Source organism: Azolla caroliniana, unplaced genomic scaffold (genome assembly GCF_043228905.1).
Source record: "Azolla caroliniana isolate FFs.n. ecotype wild unplaced genomic scaffold, voAzoCaro1.0.p SCAF_9, whole genome shotgun sequence".
In the NCBI taxonomy this organism is placed as follows: domain Eukaryota; kingdom Viridiplantae; phylum Streptophyta; class Polypodiopsida; order Salviniales; family Salviniaceae; genus Azolla; species Azolla caroliniana.
Genome location: NW_028230444.1, coordinates 9,357,696 through 9,379,046, shown reverse-complemented (window position 1 = coordinate 9,379,046; position 21,351 = coordinate 9,357,696). Strand labels below are relative to the sequence as shown.

The 21,351-nt window shown below is 41.9% G+C and overlaps 1 protein-coding gene and 1 long non-coding RNA gene across 2 annotated transcripts; one reads left to right on the top strand and one right to left on the bottom strand.

Annotated features, from left to right (window-relative positions):
* Positions 1-318: 318 nt before the first annotated feature.
* Positions 319-2,466, bottom strand: LOC147860125 (uncharacterized). The gene is made up of 3 exons (XR_015530263.1): positions 2,354-2,466; positions 2,050-2,073; positions 319-482 (listed from the first exon to the last, which is right to left on the bottom strand). It is a non-coding gene; the product is annotated as an uncharacterized LOC147860125 (long non-coding RNA).
* Positions 2,467-17,788: 15,322 nt separating this feature from the next.
* On the top strand, positions 17,789-20,638 carry LOC147860124 (uncharacterized). The gene is made up of 3 exons (XM_087324538.1): positions 17,789-19,526; positions 19,654-19,779; positions 20,147-20,638. Exons 1-3 carry the CDS (start codon positions 17,998-18,000, stop codon positions 20,304-20,306), a joined length of 1,815 nt encoding a protein of 604 aa, XP_087180664.1. The 5' UTR covers positions 17,789-17,997; the 3' UTR covers positions 20,307-20,638.
* The last annotated feature ends 713 nt before the right edge of the window (positions 20,639-21,351 follow it).

Sequence of the window (21,351 nt, the reverse complement as noted above, 5' to 3'; positions counted from 1 at the left end):
GTAGAAATTGACCCTTGAAAACTGTGACAAAGTCTGTCCAGGTCTCGGGCAATCTCCCCAAAGTTCGGAGCCCACGCCACCAAGCAGCGGCCTTACCCCCTAGTTCTCGGCCGACATATGCAATCTTCGTACTATCTGGCGTGGGATAGAGCTCAAAATGAGACTCCCATCGGCCCAGCCACGTGCAGATTGCTTCTTCGGTTCTTTCCTTTTTATCTCCCGTAAATGGCTTTACGACAAATGATGGTTCACCCTGACGCTCATCAGGTCTATTAATCTCATTTTGGAGACTAATGACTCGTGCCCCGAGAGCACTTTGAGATTGCCGAAATTCGGTCAACTGCTGCGCGGTTGAACTAAGGAAATGTTGTACTTGTAAAATATACGCCTCAATGGACATTGTCCCAGGAGGATTTCCTTGAGTTCTTTCCGCTTGAGCGGAGGGCATCGGGTCGTTATTCTGAGCCATTGAATGATTATTTCTGGCAAAGAAATAAGATAAGGTCAGACAAATAGTCATAACATCTTGTCGTGGTGTAAACATATCATGGGCAAACATTAATCGATATCATGATCTCACGTCAATACCCCTCTAGACGTATGAGATGAGGTTCAAGATCAGGTTACTATGGTAACACAGAGGTGTTTTAAAAACCATGGGGGTGACAAATGAATGCCTTTCCCTGATCTCTATATCGATTTTTTTCATGGCGGCTCCCCGAGGCTCAACCATGTATGTTCGCGTCATGAATAGTTTATACACGAAAAAAATGTTAACAATAAACTATGTTTCTGTGCCCACGTATGTGGTTTCGGCTCTTTAAGTCCTATTACGAGGACCCCGAAGTGCACTTAGACCTAAAGTCTAAACATGTATTATAGTCATATGTATCAACGATGTTATATGGTCTTGGTCATATTTGAACTCGAGACCTCGAGGACAAATACATTAAACACTTGAGCCAACCAAGTAGATTGCGCGTCTTGAATGTTTAATGTTTGAGGCGTATTCGAGATATGCGAGGCATTTGCCCCTATATGTTTTTGTTTAAAAGAAACATATAGGTCAAGTGGCCTTATTTCTCCCTCATTTATTACCCACTATGGTTGTACGCTACCTAACCTCAAGCCTCGTAATTACGATGGCATATGCCAAAGTGTAACCTAATGGTCAAGCCGAATGAGCCCTTGTGTCTTCGTAGGCTCATGTGGCCCATCACATGGTCACGTCATTACGAATGCCACTCGTAAGAACGAGCTCATGGTGGCATCGTATCCATGTAACGAGGGGAGATGTTGGATACGTGTGTCATTAGAGCGACCCTACTTGATGTGGATCAAGCCGGACGTATTCAACATCATTTTGGCTATACGAGGTTCGTTACGTAACGAAATATCAAAGTGACCAACGGGAATTTCAACAATAAAAATTGTTGATAAAAGGGATGGTGACAACGCCATTCTCACAAAAATGTGAGGACGGCCACCAAAATCCTCTCCCCAATTAGGAAAACATTTGATATGAATCACGTAATCTAAAATATACACATATGTCAATATATCACATATATACGATCAGAGACGTATATAAGTGACCACATATGCGTATACTAAATGAATCGTTTTTTTTATATAGCCAACAATGATGTATTCGGGATACGTAATCGAGGCATATTCCTCTACGCACACGAAACATCCGAAAATAAGGTTAAGCGTAATTCGCAATTGAGGTATTGACCTCTTACGCATAGTAAATCCAACGCATATCATTTCGAACGAAGCGAGGTATTGACCTCGTACGCGAACGTAACATATGTTCGTGAACGTAATACGCAATTGAGGTAGTAACCTCGTACGCATACGACACTCATCACATATGATTTATATGTCAAACGAGGTATTGACCTCGTGGACATATGTAAACGTTTAAGATAACCAATTAAATACCACGTCAACATCATTGAATATATGAAAAAAAAACTACATATTAAGTATACACATGTATAGAAGGGAGAAGAAAAATTAGATAAAAAATTAAGGAAAATTTACCGAAGTTCTTTCGCTAATCCTTGTCTGCATGAAGGCGACCGCACAACGATCAATCGCCATCCCACGCGAAGACAAAAAGAAAACCAAAAGAAACGTTAGTACATAGGCTCTGATACCAAATATTAGAGATTAGGTACTAAAGTAAGCATAAAATAAGGATATATCAATGATAGATCTAGAAAGAATAGAGAGAAAAGAGAGAAAGAAGGGTGCCGATCCACCCGACCACCCCCGAGCGAAGGGATCGAGACGGACTCGAGCCTCGATCGGCGTCCCATACCACCGCCTTAGCGTCGAGTCGTACCTGGATGATAGCGCGCTTGCTACAAGAGTCGTTCCACTCACGGACAGAGTCTCGACGTAGTCAATGCATGCCCCAATGAGGGTAGCTAGGCCTCTTATTTATAGTAATTCTCAAGGCCCCTAGCCATGTTCACACTTGGCCTCATGGGTTGTCTCAATCCCGAGGATTAAAAGTAATCCTCCCCTTCTTTAGACTCTTTGTTTAACCCTCACACTTATCCACGTGTATAGAATACTACGACAATTCTCACCACGGGATATTATATGGTCATGCCCGTAACAACCGGATCGGAGACAAAGTGTCGGCGCACGAGCTATATTTCGGAACGAAGCCGAACTTGCGACACTTGAGGGTGTTCGGTAGCATTGCGTATGTGCATATACCGAAGGAGAAAAGGAGGAAGCTGGACGCAAAGGCCGAGAAATACATCTTGGTCGGTTACTCGGACGAGCAGAAGGGTTATAAGTGCTATAACCCTCGCACCAAACAAGCGCGTGTCAGTCGCGACGTTGTGTTTGACAAGTCCGCATCCTGGTACCTGCCCCCGACTACGAACCTCGACTCCAATCCGAGCTCTGATGATGAGGTCAGCGAGGCCGAGATGCCTCCGGATGAGCCCGAAATCGAGACCCGCGAAGAGAGTCCGATTTCACTCCGGTTAAGTGGACCGATTGGACGACTGAGTCTGTACGACCAGTCCGATGAAGAGCCGGCGAGTAGTGGAGACTCGGCCGTGCATTCCCCGTGCAGGAAGCTGAGGAGACGGCTTACGTGCAAAGAGAAAGGGAAGAAGAAGGTGTCGGATTCCGGCACGGAAAGGAACGAGTCAGACCGACGCGAGTCCGACTCTGAGGGAACCGGTGACAGGTCTTTAAAGATGAAGACCGCGTCGACCGAGAAGGCCTCAACATCGGCTAATGTGAGATTACGCCAATCTACCCGCCAAAAGAACCCAGTTGTGCGGTTCGGATACAACGAGTACATGGCGCATCATTATGCGTACATGACCCGTGTAGCGGAAGTGCGTGAGCCGGAGAGCTACGCAGAAGCGGCTAAAGTCATGAATTGGCGTGCCGCGATGGAGGAAGAGATGCACGCATTGGCGGAGAACGAGACCTGGGACCTGGTTGACGCACCAACAGGGGTAAAACCGATCGGGTGTAGGTGGGTGTACAAGGTCAAGTACAACACCGATGGCTCCGTTAACCGGTACAAGGCTCGGCTAGTGGCAAAGGGCTACGCGCAGAAACACGGCATCGACTACGATGAGACGTTTGCGCCAGTCGCGAAAATGACGATCGTCCGTGTTTTGCTCGCAATAGCTGCGGCCAAGGGGTGGCACTTACATCAGATGGATGTAAAAAATGCGTTCCTGCAAGGTGACCTTGAGGAACAGGTGTACATGGTACAGCCCCCCGGATTTCACTCCGGAACGAACTCCTCGGCAATATGCCGACTAAAGAAGTCCCTTTACGGACTGAAGCAAGCCCTGTTCCCTGTTCATTCGGAAAGGTCGACTCGGACCGGTTAGTATTTTACTATATGTTGATGACTTGGTCATCACCGGCGCCGACCTAGGTGAAATCGACTGCGTGAAGCTCCAGCTTGCGGCATCGTTCGACATGAAGGATCTGGGGGACCTTCATTACTTCCTCGGGATCAAAGTGATCCGTACCCCCGAAGGCATATTGATCAGCCAACGTCATTACGTGTTGAGTATGCTCTTCAAATTCGGGATGGCCGACTGTAAGTCCGTCTCGACTCCTCTGGACAGAACCATCAAGCTTCGTCCCGATACGGGAAAGGTATGCGACCCGACGAGGTTCCGACAAATTGTCGGAAGCCTCATATACTTGACCATCACCCGACCCGACCTCAGTTATCCGGTCGGGGTGATCAGTCAGTTCATGGCGCGACCTACCGAGGAGCACCTTCAGTGTGCGCAACGCATACTTCAGTATGTCAACGGCACTAAGGACCAGGGACTGCTATATCGGACCAGTGCAGCCGCGCAGTTAGTCGGCTACACCGATGCTGATTGGGCTGGCAACGCCGCCGATCGCCGATACACGTCCGGATATGCATTCTCCCTCGGGAGTGCCGCGATCGCGTGGAGCAGTAAGAAGCAGCCGACAGTTGCACTGTCGAGCACCGAAGCTGAGTACCGAGGAGCGGCTGTCGCGACATGCGAAGCCATATGGTTGAAGCGGCTACTTAAGGACCTGCAGGTGGAGGTGTCAAATCCGACGACGATCTACTGCGACAACCTCAGCAGCATCCAGCTCGCGAAGAACCCCATTTTCTACGCACGGACCAAGCACATTGAGGTTCATTACCATTTCGTCCGTGAGCGTGTCCTTTCCGGTGAAGTCGAACTTCAGTACGTGCCGACGGATCAGCAGACTGCCGACATCTTCACAAAGCCTCTTGGTCTGGACAAGTTGTGGCAATTCTTAGGTGCGCTTGGGTTGCGTCACTTCGATGTGCCGAGCTTGAGGGGGAGAACAGTCCCGAACGACCAAGCAAAGCAGCAGGAAAGGAGCGGAGGGCGCGACACCGAGTCAGCTGACTCAGTTGTCGAGTTCGACTTTGGATCGGCTGAAGAAGCCGAGGGCGGACCCACGGAAAAGTCCGAAAGCGGACAGAAGGGGAGCAGCCGAAGGAGAGAGTCAAAGCCAACCACGCATAGGGGAGACCACGCAATCGAGGGCGAGAAGACCGAAGACGAGTTGGAGACAGCCAACTCGGACGAGAGCGAAAACCGATCGGAGGTAGCCGAGTCGGTTTGGATGTTTGATTCAGATACGCTGAATCAACCGAGGCCCAAGCGGAAGAAAAGGCAGCAGAAGAAGCGTCAACACCGCAACAACAGAAGAGCTGATGAGGGCCACATGAGAAGACAAGCCGATCGGAAGGATCGACGCGCGCGGAGTTGAACAGGTCGAGGAGCGCGAGCGAGGCGTGAAGCCAGGAGGAACCAGAGTTGTGAGCCCGAAGATCCCGAAGAGCCTCAAGTTGAGCTTGAGGGGGAGTGTTGAGAGACAAGCTCAACATCGGCCGGATCGGCTGAAGAAGCCGAGGACCGGATCGGCTGGGACCGATCGGTTAGGCCGTTAGGAAAGATATTCCGTGAGGAATATATTTGGGAGTTAGTGTAGGAGCTCTTAATGAACATTGAAGTACTGTCAGCACTCCAATCAGTCCTTCTAGGGCTTGTACAAAGTGTTCATTGAACACATATATGTATAGTTTTTTGTCTTTCAATATATGTTGTTCCCTTGGTGTCTTCTCTCCATCTCTCTCGGTCTCTCTCGCATATATTGTGTAAGCTCAAGCTCTCCATTAAACCTGAGTGTTCTCCCTTCTGTTTTGTCTTTATACTTGCTTTTGCACGCTACTTTCTACAAGGATCATCACATGCATCTTCAAAAGTAAGTGGCTCCTCATTACATGCTATTGCAACAATAGAATAATGCACAAAATTACTTGATGCATGGCGAGAGCTTGATCTTGTTTTACCAAGTAAAGGTGCACTCAATTTGCTATCTCGCAAAGTTTGTTTCAGCCACCTCGACATAGTTTGTGACCTCTCAATAGCCATACGTTCATTATGTAATACATCTTCAATATGTACATCATGCGTGGGCTGAATTTCATGCTCATTTTCAGCCACATTTTGTTGCAAATGTTCAGCCATATTTGGTTGGACATTTCGTGCATTTTCAACACTTATTTGCTGGAAATTTTCATCCCTTTGAAACTCACTTGGCTGGTCTAAATGTCCATGGTCAAGCGCACCACTTTGGAACAAAGGCATGAGTGTATCAAACACATCTTGTGAGTTAACTGTTGGGTGTTTTTTGCATTCAAGAAAAGGGAAAGCTGAATTTTCAGCAAATACCACATCTCGACTCACAATAATTGTGTCCGTCAATGGATGATACAAACGATATCCCTTACTTTCAGCACTATAACCAACAAATATGCATTTCTTTGCCTTGTCATCAAGTTTGTGACATTGTTGTGATGGCACAAGAGCATATGTCAAACAACCAAACACACGCATATGACTAACCATAGGTTTATGTCCATTCCAAGCCTCATATGCCGTAATCACTCTCAATGCTTTTGTAGGGCAACAATTCAACACATAATTTGCACACATAACCGCTTCCATCCAAAACTTGTTAGGAAGATGCTTTCCTTTAACCATACATCGTGCCATCTCTAAGAGTGTTCTATTTTTGCGCTCTGCAACACTATTTTGTTGAGGTGTATATGGCACCGTACATTGATGTAAAATACCTCTTTCACAAAGAAAAGCATTAAACTCATGTGACATATATTCGCTACCACGATCCGTGCGTAGAGTCAAAAGCTTATTTGCGGAAAAAATTTCAACCATAGCTAAAAATGATTTGAAGCAAGAAAAAACTTCATTCTTTGCTTTCATAGGATACACCCAAGTATGACGAGTAGCATCATCAATGAAGGTAACAAAATATACATGCTTTCCAAAAGATGGAGTCTTTACAGGACCACACACATCACTATGAACAAGTTGTAATTTTCTTGTAGTGTGTGTATGACTATCTTTTGAAAAAGAAGCACGATGCATTTTTCCAAGAATTCAACCTTCACATGCATGTTTTTCAATGGACTCAAGTGTAGGCAACCCAATAACCATATCCTTCTTTTGCAAGCGAAGCAAACTATTGAAGTTCAAGTGACCAAAACGAGCATGCCAAAGCTCCATTTCAGCCATGGAAGAAGTATGGACAGCCAAGGCATTTAGAGAGGCCCTCTTGTATGTATCCAAACGGTACAACCCATTGCATAATGTATCAGACATCACGATAACATCGCCATTGCTATAATCGTGACTCATGCACTTATCATCAACAAAATGTACATGAAGTCCGGCTTTGGCAATCAAAGGAACCGAAATTAAGTTCTTCTTGATACCGGGCACATACAATACATTCTTTAAGATGACAACATCTCCATTTGCAGCCGAAAGCTCAATTTCTCTTACTCCAATGATAGGATAAGCGGCATTGTTTGCACACACCACATGTCCACCTTTGGGTGCATCTTTCAAGGATGCAAAGAAACTTTTGCATGAAGTAATGTGCTTTGAAGCACCATTATCAAAGAACCAATCCGAATCAATCTGACTTACAACCATACATTTAGAGTGCAATGATGCATCATAATGATATGTAACAACACATGCCCAATAATCTTGGGCCATGTTGGCCTCATCACTCTTTGCACTTGAAACATTTTCAGAAATGATCAATGCCGGATTCCTTCTTCTCATTGCGCTTAACAAGCTTTCTACACTCTTCAATCGTATGGCCAACCTTTCGACAATATTTGCATCTCTTCTTCTTTTGCAAATCACCATCATCAGAGGAATAAGTGAAAGAGGGAGGTTGAGGCTTTGGTTTTGAAGAACCAAAAGCTGAACCATGCTTGCTTTTTCCTTTTTGTGAGATAGCAAGTGCTTGTGTTCCCTCTATCAAACTACTTCTATTCACTCTAGATTGTTCTTCTTGCAAAAGAAGAGACACAACCTCATCAAATGCATACATATCGGTATTCCCTTTTGCAACCAAACAAATAGTAGTAGCAAAGCTTTGAAAAGATTCGGGTAATCCTTTCAACAACGTAGAGACAAGTGATGTATTCGAAATGATTTCATCAATGTTTGCCAATTGCTCTTTCAAATCTTTGATGCGTGTCACATACACATCTACCAACTCATTTTCAGCCATATATACATCCTCAAGTTGCTTTCTCAAATATGCAACACGTGCTTCATTACACACGGCATACAACGAAGCAAGAGTGTCCCATGCTTGTTTGGATGTAGAGAATGACCGAATATGTGGAACTATATGACGCTTCACAGAAAGTGCAATCAATGCATGAGCTTGAGCATCTTTTCCATCCCATCTAAGTTGCTCTTGTGTGGGTGGCATAGATGAAGTCATTGTGCTTGAAGATGAACCTATATCTCTGACAGTAGACTGTGAAGTAGTAGGACCGGTGGGGCGCCGATCTACATCTACCACTATGTTCCATAGTTGTTTGGCAACAAGAACATGTTTCATCATGTAGGACCACATTGGATAGTTAGTCCCATCAAGCTTATATTCAGTTTGAAGCATGCCAAACAAGTCACAGTTGTTTGCCCTTTTACCAAAGAACAAGAAAGTGGCAAAATCTTACCTCAACAAAATCTGAAATGCGTGCTGAAAATGCAGCTCACAAACTATCACGCTGATGGCAATTTTGACTACACGAATGGCTTCGAAATGGGGGTAAAACAGCAGGGTACCTGCTGAAAATGAGCTCCAAGTGCTGAAATACACTTCTCTATATTCGGAAGTTGATTTGCACAGTAAAAAGTGCGTGCACGCCATGATGCCGCAACGCGGACAACCGAAGATGGAGAGGATGAAGAACTTGGCTCTGGTACCACTGTTGGGTGTGTGAGGAAGAGTGAGAAACACACAAGAGGAACACACAAGAAGCTCAAACAAAGAAGCACTCACACAAGGAAGACAATGGCTAGAATAGCTCTCTCTATTGATGAATGATACAAAAACTAATAGGAGCTGAAATATATATCCCTAAGTACTAAGTGCCACCACATATGAGTGACTCATGTATGTGGTAACATGGGGAAAAAACCTCTAGCCAGCACTAGAGTAAAAAGTGCCCATGTATATGGAAAAATGGTTCACATCAAAGCTACTCGAGGAACACGTAAGTGTAACAAAAATCAACAAAAGAGTCACATTCAATCTTTTTGAAAAAGAATTGGATGACGAAGAGCCTATTATTCAATCCAAATTGGAAATTCAACAAAATGCCGAAGCCAAATCGACCAACAAACCCCTTGTCGAATCCAAATCGACAAAAGGTCCAATAACATGGCCAATCACTCCCGAATAAGAGGATGATCTAACAACAACGCATGACATTTGCCAAAGTTGATCATCTCAACAGAATCCTTACAACAACAGTTCAAAGCATGCCAATCGGCCGAACAAGCCGATTGGAGAATCCAAATCAACCATATCGGTGCCAAGGAGATCTGAACGAGTCCGAAGGCCAACCAAGCTCTATATGCCAAGCCTGGACTACGTCCACTACCCGGACGCAGGCGAACCTAGCTTCTACGAGGAAGCAATAGTCGTGTCAGATGCCAACACATGGCTACACGCCATGAGATCCAAGATAGACTCAATCAGAGCAAAAGATACATGGGAATTGGTCAAACTACCATTCGGAAGGAAGCCGCTACCTTGCAAATGGGTCTATCGGTGAAGCTGGCACCAACATTGCTTCCGACGTCGCATTGACTATCGGACAGAGACTCTCCATCCACAAAAGATGAGAGAAAGCTCATGAGTAGATACCCTACACATCGGCCGTAGGAAGTCTTATGTACCCTACACATCAGCTGATTTTTTCGGCCAAGAGCCAAATCGATCATTCAGCGCTTACCCTACATTGCGACTCTTAGAGCACAATACACCTCATCTAGAATTTGGTATACCATGGTAAGACAAAGTATATTGAGTTGAGGAACCACCATATCCTAGAGCTCGTCACCGACAAGAAGCTCAAAGTCCAGAAAGTGGATATCGACAAGGTGAACATCGTTGACAACCTTACGAAGCCACTCCCATATCAACGCTTCGGCACACTAAGAGGACAGATGGGACTACAACAAGCAAGCAAGCGAAACGGAGCCAAAAATGAAGAAGCAGAAGGTAAGTCAAGAAACGGCACGACCCGACAAGCCGAAATGGCTAAGTCGAATGAGCCGAACTGTTGAAAGGTTGCAGACATAGCTTAGTACAAGGAAGCCGACAGGACAAAGGACGAACGAAAGACGACAAGAACTGGAAGTCGATCGTCAATCCATCGGAGAGAAAGAGGACTAGCATACGCAAAGAGCCAACGGCCCAGAGGCCAAAAACCGAACCAGCCGCTAACCAATTCGGATATTAGCCGAAATGACAACTAGTTGGTCGATTAAATCAGACTATACTTCTACCAATTCAGCTACCAGCAGATAGGCTTGTAATTTAATCTTAGGGGAGAGATAACCCCATTGCATTGTATGTACAACAGAGTGGTCCTTTTACAGGGAGAGTTTGTTGGGATAAAGGTCCCACTCCACCCAGTATTGTAACTCTATTGTGAACATGTCCTCACAGTTAGGCTAAGTTATCCTAACTGAACTGTAAAAGAGTTCTGTGGTTAATGTAAAGTTGTGTCTCTTGAGCAATCTCTCTCTCTCCCTGTGCAACCATCATCTTCTTGTTCAATATCAGAGTTGGATACAAAATCTGATTCCTCCTCACTTGCTACACCTTGCTGCTTTGCTTGATCCAAATACGAGATCTTATTTGCTTCCTTACATTAAGACAAGACACCAACGATCAACCGGCTAAAACACACGCAGCGTTCCTCACACAATGACTTTAGCTCTTATGACTTTGTTTGTGACCAGGATGGAGAATTGGTCGTCCTAATAGTTCCTCACTCCAATTGTTGTTTTGCTAGCACTTTGTCTTATGCTCATATATGCAAAAAGGGTGAAAGAGATTGAAATGAGAGATTATGGGAGGGGGGGTCTTATGCTCATATGGACTCTTAGAGCTAGAAAAATGTTTGTGAAAATGCTTTTATATACCGCACACTAACACATCGTAGCTCATTTTTTCTTCTTTGCCACTTCTAGTGTTGTTTAAACCGTTAGCCTTACTACTCTTGTGGCTAGCTTATACAATTTTTGTTATGCTTTGTTGTTAAGTTAAATTTCATATGTAATAATTCATTCCATCTAAATCTTCAACCAAAATCCTTGCTTATCTTAAACTTAACATTTTGGTGCTTTTCTCTCTTCACACCACCATTGCTATTGATGATGACATCCAAGCTCCCATACCCGTTGATATGTGGAGGGTAATTATGATGATTGTTTGCCCATGATCAATACACATCGGTAGAGTGGGTGACGGGGACCATAGGGATAGTTTGCATTCTAACAATCTTTTAAAGACTTAATAGTATTCTTAAATCTATGAAAATAAAGAGGAAGGTTTTCACAAATAGCCATTATATTTATCAAATATTTACATCAAATTGTATAGTTAGTCGATTATTAAAATGGATTGTTAACATTTTACACTTAATTTCTAAGTTTAACACCTTTTACATCCATTGTGGTCACCCAAAGCAAAGTTTTATGATAGTTTATTACAAATATAATTACTATGTATTAACTTTCTAAATACTTATAAGAATCTCTATATATTTACTTCGTAATTTGGATTAAAATATTATAATATCTCTTATGGGCGTGGATCTAACCGTGAGAAACTATGGCATTGTAGGTTTCTTCCTCTTGGTTGAGGTTGGTTACCACAGTTTAAGATATCAATCCAGGTGTTAATAACACGACCTTGGTTGTCAACCACATATTGGTTAAAGTACTAGCAACTAAATTCCCTTCATTTGATCCTTAGTATTTGTATATTTGTAACCATTAACTTCTATTTATTTATATTTATTGGATATACATGTCAACATAAATGGTTTATACCTTGCACCTAATCTCGAAGGTTAGGGTTAAGTTGGGAGTGCCTTATTAAAATGAAGCTGGAGAATGGCATGCTAGTTGGATTTACCTTTGTATCTTGTTTCATGTTAGCCCTTTAAAGATGATTAAAATATGGGTGATTTTGAACCAATGGTTGTCTATTCTCTTGGTTATGATGTATTAGGTGCACCAAATATGTTCCAAGTCTCATCCATATGTTACGTTACAAGCCAAAACATATTATAGATTCGCATGAAAAACTATCATGTCAAAGCGTTCCTAAGAAATTCCTAGTCAAGTGGGAGGATGTTGCCAAGCTAGTAGATACCTGGGAAGACAAAACTACACTTCCTAAAAGATTTCCCAAATTTTTCTTCAAAGACAAAAAAAATTTGCAAGGGAAGAATAACATGACAACACTAGTAATCCAAACATGATTATCGTGCATTTGTACAAAGGCTTAAGGGTCAACATATAGCCCCATGTGTGAAACATAGGAATAAAGCTAAGACTTTGGAAGTATAAAAATACGAGATTGTTAGGAGAAGAGTATGAGTCATGTTGAATTGGTCCAAGTTACAAAGTTGTCATGCCACAACCCTAGAAGTTACATAATGTATTATACCATTTACCTCATACAATCCAGCATCTAGGCCAAGAAATTAACGAAGTGTGCATGGTTTAGGCAACCCATTGCTCGACTCCATACAAGGACTAAGATCGTTACAAGTTCAATTTCAATAAGATACAGTTAGTTCAAATACTAGTGTCTTGAATAATTAATAATGGTTAAGGCTAATTGTATTTGCTAATGACGTTCATAATTTGTTGATCAAAGAGATAGTGATATGAATAAATCATAAATCAATTATAATTATAATCATACTTCTATTCCTTACAAATAATTTACGTTAGTGTCAATATTACAATCTTATTTTATGAGGGTGTAGTAATTTTTTGTATTTTATAACTTACCAATGCAAACATTTCAAAAATGCTCACGTAAATTTGGACTATTTAAAAAAAAAACTATTACGTATAAACACGAGGTCATCACTCATATTGGGGTGACTTTTTGCAAAGATTTAATGTGGTACTTTTTTTTTCTTCTATTCCAAGGAAGAAGCTACTCTCTTATCTCTTTATCTCACATATTCAACCTTAGCAACGTGATAAATAAATACCCAAGTTTCCTAAACGACATAAAACGTCGTGTCCAGTTTCACAATTCACTCCATCTACCAAAAGCGTGGCCGGCCTCATAAAGAGGTTTGGCTGCGAAATTCAATCAAGAGGTACATGAACTAAATGAAGGATTATATAGTATTGGTTCATACATCCAAAGAGAATCAAAAGTTTTCTTATGAGAGACACCCACACCACAAAAAGTATTTTTTAGTGGGCCTTGTAGTTACTCATGAGTTGAAAGTCACAAGTTTGATAGTTGTCTTAAGTTTGACGTCTAGAAAGGATCCAAAAGGTAGGTGCTTGTGGGGCCTTATTTACATTGGATAATTATGTCGAGTAATGAGTTTGTGTGAATTATTCTATCTACCCATGTGGATCCCCTCATTAAATGTGGTGCAAAGTCCCCTCCTCGCTCATTAGTTCAAGAGCAGAGGAATGTCGTTTCTTCATTAATAAAATTGAGCTTTTAAAAGTGGAACGAAAACACGTAAACCTTTCTATAAAGGATGGACCGGTCGTTGGTTCTCGATGTTTTAAAAGTTGGATTGCTCACTGCCTAGACTCGTCTATAATAAATTCTTATCGTCTTTTTAGAGATAATTAGAAAGGTCCTCCATAAGGATTAAATACAGCCTCACCGAGGAAGAACACAAAATCAAGAATCTTAAGTGAAGATTTCTTGAGATCTTCGATTTGGGCCCGAGGGCATTTTATTGTCTAAAGTCAATGTTCAAGTTTATAATGTAGCATTTGTCTCGATTGTACACACTTCTATGAGATTATGCAGCAAAAGTCAAAGTTCACACTTGCAATATATATATTGCACGCTTATTTTCTTAAATTGCACTTCTTCTTTCGTGCTTTTTATGTTGAAACACAACTCTATCAACTCCAATCGCAATAAATACTAGAAAAAAGGTGCATAAATGACTGATGATAGCTCAATGTCAAATGACGATAGCATGTTTCATCATGCCATGACTCTTTAGTGCCTTTTCTTTGCTCAAGGCTTATGACAAGGCCCTTATTTACATCACTCTTTGTACTAAATCTGATTAGTAGGTTAGAAGTGTATTCTTTCTCCATCCTCTTAGAGACATGTTTGAAGCCTTTACATTTTAGACATTTGTTACGGACGAACAATAACAAGATTATATTAACAAGAAGAAGAAGATTATATTAGAAAATAACTTGGACAAGTTATTTTGGAGCATAAACAACAAGATTATATTATAGAATGAATGATGTAGATTGGTGCTAAGATTAGTAAAACGTCACATTTGCATGCTTTTTTAAGATTTCCTTATTATAATATGAACGAGAAGTTGCAATTCATTCTATCATTTAGGTCTACCCTTATTATTTAGGTGGAAAAAAGAAGATATCTATATCAAGGATCATATTACACCACTACAAGATTTGACTCTCTCTCTCTCCCTCCCTCCTTGAAAAACTACAAAATGCATAGGTTCTAAAATAAATAAAAGGGAATATTTCTTGAAATTTGTGTATGTGTCAATCCACGAGTTGCAGTAGAAAGTGTGATGAACGTTGTCTTCATTTTCCCAACACTATTTAGAAAAAGAGACAAGAGAGTATCGAAACTCACTTACACATGACTCTGACTAACAAAGGACTAAACAACTGAGGTAGAAAGACTCATTGGTTTTTGGTCTAGTGTAGATGAGAATTGGGCTTTTAGGAAAAGGTGTAAGAGAAGTGGCTTTCTAATGTATAAGAGAAATGGTTTCTATTATAAAACGGGCCTAGAGTAAAAGCAATAAATTGTCCATGTTCTTAGTATACTAAAAAAAAAAGATGTATGAAAGGGGAATTCCAGTAAGAGGAAATTGGGACAATAGGATTCGAGTACAAGAACTGATGAAAGTAGCATCGGTACTACAAGCAATTATGGTTGTAGGGAGATAAAAATTGTTGTTGGAAGCATAACAAACCCCAAAGACATGTGAAGAAATAACAAACTAGCCATTTAACCCATGCAAAGACTTGAGTAGCACCAATACTTGCAATGACTAATCGTAAGTGTTGATTATAGATGTAGTAATGACTAATGCAACAACATTAATCATCGAAAATCATGGCCACGAGAAAACTAGCAACTATAATAGTGACAGTGACAAATAGTTTTTAGAGGTGATAAATGTAGCGACGCCAAAAATAGGATTAGTCATAATAATTAATAGGGATAAGGGTATGTAGTACACCAACTATACTAGCAAATTTGTAGTGATAGCAACTTCATCATAGACCAAATTATGGCATGTAACAAGTAGCAACAATAGACAAAACAAAAAACAATGATAAAAGTAATTGTTGTAATTGATGAAAGTGGTTGTGGTCATTGTAACAATGCTTGGGTAGGTTATTAAGTGAGGAGGGGAAAATGTTGTGATAATTAAGAATAATGTCACACAATGAAGATAAAAACTAAATATTCTCGCCTCATCCACAACCATAACATTAGTACACATTGCTAGCAAGTAGTAAACTCTTGCCTGTATCTGGAGATTTTCAAACATTTGCTCTCCCCTCTATCTACATAAAAAGCTAACTAAGACAAGAAAAGGGATATCTATTCCAACCCATATGTTTTTTCTATGGAGTGTATCCCTAAGCATGACCTGGTGAGCTTGGGTAGAAAAAGAGAAAAAAGGTTGTAACTTGTTCCTTTAGTCCTGATATATAAATGGGTCTACACAATTTATCACGTCTCTTCAATTGCCATATTTCAATACATTTAGAATAAAACCCAATTTTTGATAGTTCTAGGAGTGTTAAAACGTGTTGTGCCACAAAATATGGCTTGAGATTGAGTGAAAGGGTGTTACAAATGTTTTGAATGCTTCAACATATGATTTTACAACGTATTGCAGACAACATGATTGTTCAGACATGTAAAATCCCACCATAGAAGGACAATTTGAATAGGACAGATTCCAGCTCTATCCAAGGATTTTGACAACTCCACCCTAACTCTAGAAATTATCATGTCACATCAATTTGCCTATATAATTCCAGTGGCACATGTGTTGTGTTAGTGGGCTATTAGTGGTGCCCCTTTTCTTATTGGTTACATTAGACAAAAATCATGAATTTAGTAAGTAGAAATGCAAATGTTCGAAGATTTGTGTTATTATTGTCATGAATCTTCCAATAGGCTAGGCTATTGATGAGCATGACAGGAAAGTAATACAATTAAAATGTGTTGTGCTCAAATATCCATAGCAATGACCATAATACTACTTTTTTAGGTCTCCCCTAATATGACAATAGGTAGATTTGCTCTACCTTTTCTCCAATAATACAAAAACTAAAATCAAAATTCGAAACTTTTGCCTTCACTCCATGTACAAGCCCTCTAATTTGCGAATCTTACGTTGTGATTATGATGATCAAAACTAATTGGGATGCGATATGAATCAAGCATTTCCCTAAGAATTTGGGGAAAGAGTGGGGTTGAAGGCTATAATTTCTCTACTAGATTGAAGACTCGAGCCAATCCAACCAAACAATGAAAATCAAAGTTTCTCATTGAGCCATACAAATTGAAAACATGGCCATGAGTAAATAATAATAATATTAAGAATCATTTCAAAAATCTAGAGCTTCACAATTAACCCTTATAGCCAATAGTCAAATATGCACAAATTGTCTTGTTGCACGAGCAAATAGTGATCATTGTAGTAGAGGTGAGGGGAGCGGTGATATAAAAGCGTCGATGTTGACCCACGTCATTGGTGTTGCCGGGTCTCGAATGCGATTTATTTCATATGTTCTCTTTCTATGAAGTAAAACAGATTTGTGTGTTGAGATATCCTCGAAATTTATTGGACCAACTTTTCTTAAATAGATTTGGCACAGTGTGGGGAGCTGAAGGAAGCACAACCCTCCCTAGGAAATGATATGGATTGGGGGGGGGGGGGGGGGATTCAGGAGGCAAGGTGATACGAGGGTAGATATGTGGTAGGTAGTGAGAAATAAGGATTGGTACAACATACCCAACTTAAGAAGTCAATGAGGGGTGAAGGGGCGTGTGTTGTGTGGTCGGTTATACACCTCCCGCGCTCACGTTCGTGCTTGCCCTTGGCCGTGCCCGCATCCCTTGTCCCTTGTCCCTGGCCCACCACCATTAACATCACAACGACATAAGGTGTTTCTTCTTCTTCAAATCCTTTTGACTTGTTGGGCTTGAATGGAATGTGTAGCCATATCTATCTATATCTCTCTCCTCTCTCTCTCTCTCTCTCTTCATTGACTCCTCTGCATTTAAAGGTCCACTGGTTTCCTACTACTCTACTATTGCTCCCCCCCCCCCTCTCTTCCTCCCTTTTGTTTTTTGTTTATTTGGTTTTCAAGGGGGGGTGGAAGGGCTCTACTAAAAATGAGGTTTTTAGGTGGGCAAAAAATATAATAATAATAATACTAATGTTGACTAAGTGGTGTCTCTTTTAATTTTTTTCATATACATTCTCTCTCTCTCTCTCTCTCTCTCTCTCTCTCTCTCTCTCTATTCTACCACTATTTCTCTCTCTCCCCCCCCCCCCCTTCTTCCCCTGTTCCTCCATATTCACTCTCCTCCCCTGCACCTGTCTCTCTCTCTCTCACTTCTCTCTCTAAGAAGCCATTAAAACTTACCCTCTATTTAGATCCTCATCCCTTTCACCTCACTTCTTCTTCTTCTTCTTCTTCTTCTCTGAACCCAAGCTTCTCCACCTTCCTCTGTCTTTATTGTATGTTTACCTAGTCGCATAACTTTGTTGTTGCCCTGAACTAAACCCCCCCAAAAAAAGGAGAAGCTGAAACTCTCATGACTATGGCTATGGAATTGCTAGATTACAACAGGCTCTCAACACTAGAGAAGGAGAGAGATGCAAAGGAGGCTGCTTCGGAAGGCCTAGAGAGAATGGAGAGGCTCATAAACCTCCTCTCCAAGGGCCACACCACCAACAATTACCATCATCATCATCATCATCAGCACCTTCACCACCACAAGCAAGAGTTACAGGAGATAAGCTTGAAGGAGGATTGTTCGTCCATGGCAGATGCCACCATATCAAAGTTTAAAGAGGTGGTCACGATATTGGGTCGATCGGGGCATGCAAGGTTTCGTCGGGCCGGGGCCGGCTCCAAGGCACAGGCCCCCGGTAGCCGAGGAGGAAGGCGTTGCCACAACATCTCAGAATCTGCTCTCATGGAGGCACCGGCGGCCGCCGCTGCCGCCACCACAACCAGCTCAAATTCAGAGGGTCGTTTCTTCGATAATTTGGACTCGGCGAAGAAGAACACGAAGGCTAAGGCGATGTCGCCCGACACACACCTCCCGGCGGCTTCGTCCGCCCGGACATTTCAACCTCATGATGTCATGCCCATGCCCATCCCCATGGCCGTGGCCATGCCCATGGGCATGCCAAGCCTTACATACAACAAGAATGAGGCATGGCCGCCTAATCCGAATGTCGCCAACAAAGATGAAGTGATGGCCGATGAAAGTGCGGACGATGACAACCAGCCCCGGCGGCATCCACAAGATGTCACACTCGCCGCCACCACATCCGCCAATACCGTCCCTTACCATGACGTCATGCCCATCTCCATGATGAGCATGCCCATCTACCAGCAGCAGCAGCAGCAGCAGCATCAGGCCAATGTAGTTTTGGGGCCCCAGGCAATTGCATTAAGCAACACCAGCAGCAATCCCAATCCCTCCCCCATGAATAACCCTTACAATAATAGAGCTCCCCCACAACATCATCATCATCATCATCATCATCATGAGCCCCCCCCTAGCCTCTTGGTTAACAATAACAGCACCAGCCATTCTAATCATGCCCTTACCACACCACATCAATTCTTCTTCCAAGGCTCCTCCATTAATCACCTGGCTAACCCCACAGCAGCAGCTTCACTAAGCCATGACATGAATAACACCAGCCACAACAAACTCACCAAATCTAGTAGCTTTAATAGCATCACCCACCATGGCAACCCATCCTTCTCACTCTCCCATGATCACTCCACTCATTCTTATCATTCCTTGAGCTGCTGTAGCACTCCCCCTCCTTCCACCACCACCGGCTCATTCATGTCCTCCCTCAGTGTAGATGGCCATGGAAGTGTCAGCAAAGGATCCATTTTTAATCACCAGCAACAACAAAGCTCTTCTTATGTGGTTGGGAAACCCCCTTTGTCTTTCTCCAAGAAGAAATGCTCCCTGGCAAAATCTGAAGGAGGTGGTGACCATGGCCATGGTCATGGTCATGGTCATGGTCATCATCATGGTCATGGTGGCAAGTGTCATGGTGGTCACGGTGGAAAGTGTCATTGCTCCAAACGAAGGTACACACACACACACACACTCACTCACTCACTCAACATATAGTCTTTTTGTTTGTTTGTTTTGGAGATTGGTTAGATATGGAACTCCTCCTAATTTATGATATATGTTCTGGTGCTGGATATGTAGGAAATCAAGGAACAAGAGGGTGATTAGGGTACCTGCCATCAGTTCAAAGATGGCCGACATTCCCCCGGATGAGTTCTCTTGGAGGAAATATGGACAAAAACCCATCAAAGGATCGCCTCATCCCCGGTAAAAAAAACATTCTCACATGTTTAGGTCCTATCGATGCCGTTTTACATGTTGTAAGCTGTTTTCACACTCATAGGACCTAACACACCATAACGCCACTTAAAGTCATCTCCATACACTTATTGAGACATCCATGCCATGTTCAGCAAACATTGGGATTCAGATCTAACATTATGAATTTAGGTCTAGCTAATATCCAATTATGATATAGTCTGGACTTGGAGTGTCCTAGCAAAAATGCTAGGGGTACTCCTCATACATTCATGGCACACCCAATGAATGCCCATAAATGTCTACAAATTCTTATGGTATATGTACATATTTGTTGAAGTTAAGTGTAGCTTATCTTTACTCTTTCTTTGTGTAGGGGCTATTACAAATGTAGCACCGTGCGAGGATGTCCGGCACGAAAGCATGTCGAGCGGGCACTTGATGATCCGAACATGTTGATCGTCACATATGAAGGCGAACACAATCACTCTCAAATGATCAATCAAGACAATGCTAGTGTAATAGTCAAGACATGACATTAGTAGCATCTTCCATGTATAGCAGCAAGTCATTTGAGCATTTTAAATACTAACGATCATCATCATCATCGTGGGAAGGTTTTTGAGAGGTCAATACAATTGAGCGAGATGATTAATTAAGTTGGTTTTTATTGTCATATGGATGAAGCTAACAGAAAGAGACAACAGAAAAAAGAAAGCAAAAATATTTAAAGCATTGCTGAGTCTTAAAATTTATGGCTTGAGCTTAGCTTGCTAATATTTGTCTTTCCTAGCTCTTAACAACACATTTCTATATTTGCTAATGGAACTCTTCTACTAAACCAAGCCTTATGATGTGTTATAGCTGATGCTAGCCTTTGGTGTTTTTGTTTTTGTTTTTGTTTCTTGTCGCATGCATGGAGGTTTCTAGACCATGCTCCATAGCATTTTCCCTAGTGTAAATATATCTTTTCTTCTAGGCTAAGGTATCTCATGCTGGCTTGTCTGGTCTCATCTTTGTACATATCGATTGTGCTTCGTCTTGATTTGTTGCTGTTCAGCTTGAATTTGTCTAAATCCTAGTTAGGGACGAGTACCAAGATAACAGTGCCCTAAAGTTCCAACCTCATGGGATTAATGGCATCTATTATAAAAAGGGGATTCTTCCTCAAAGCAATAGTGTTCATATCATGTGAAAAAGAGGAAAACAATTGCACCTAAGTAACGAGGTTAAGGGGGATATAATAATACGCAACTGCTTATTGTTGCATACAATTCATATTTATAAATATACTATTAGATTTGCTCACATGATAATTTGATGAACCAGAATGACGCTACATTGACGTGCTAATTGGACATGAATATGTTGACCCCTTGACTTAAAAAAGGTTCGAGCCCAATTTTAGTTTAATGCTCATATATTATCTATCATTCCATGTCACCATAGTGGTAGAGGGTAATGGATGGTGTGCTTGAAGATTGGCATGTTTAGTGGCGCATTTCCATGTCACGACGTTTATTGTTTCACATTAAGCTGATTTACTTTTGATTAGAAGTTTGCGAGTACATTGGTTCCAAT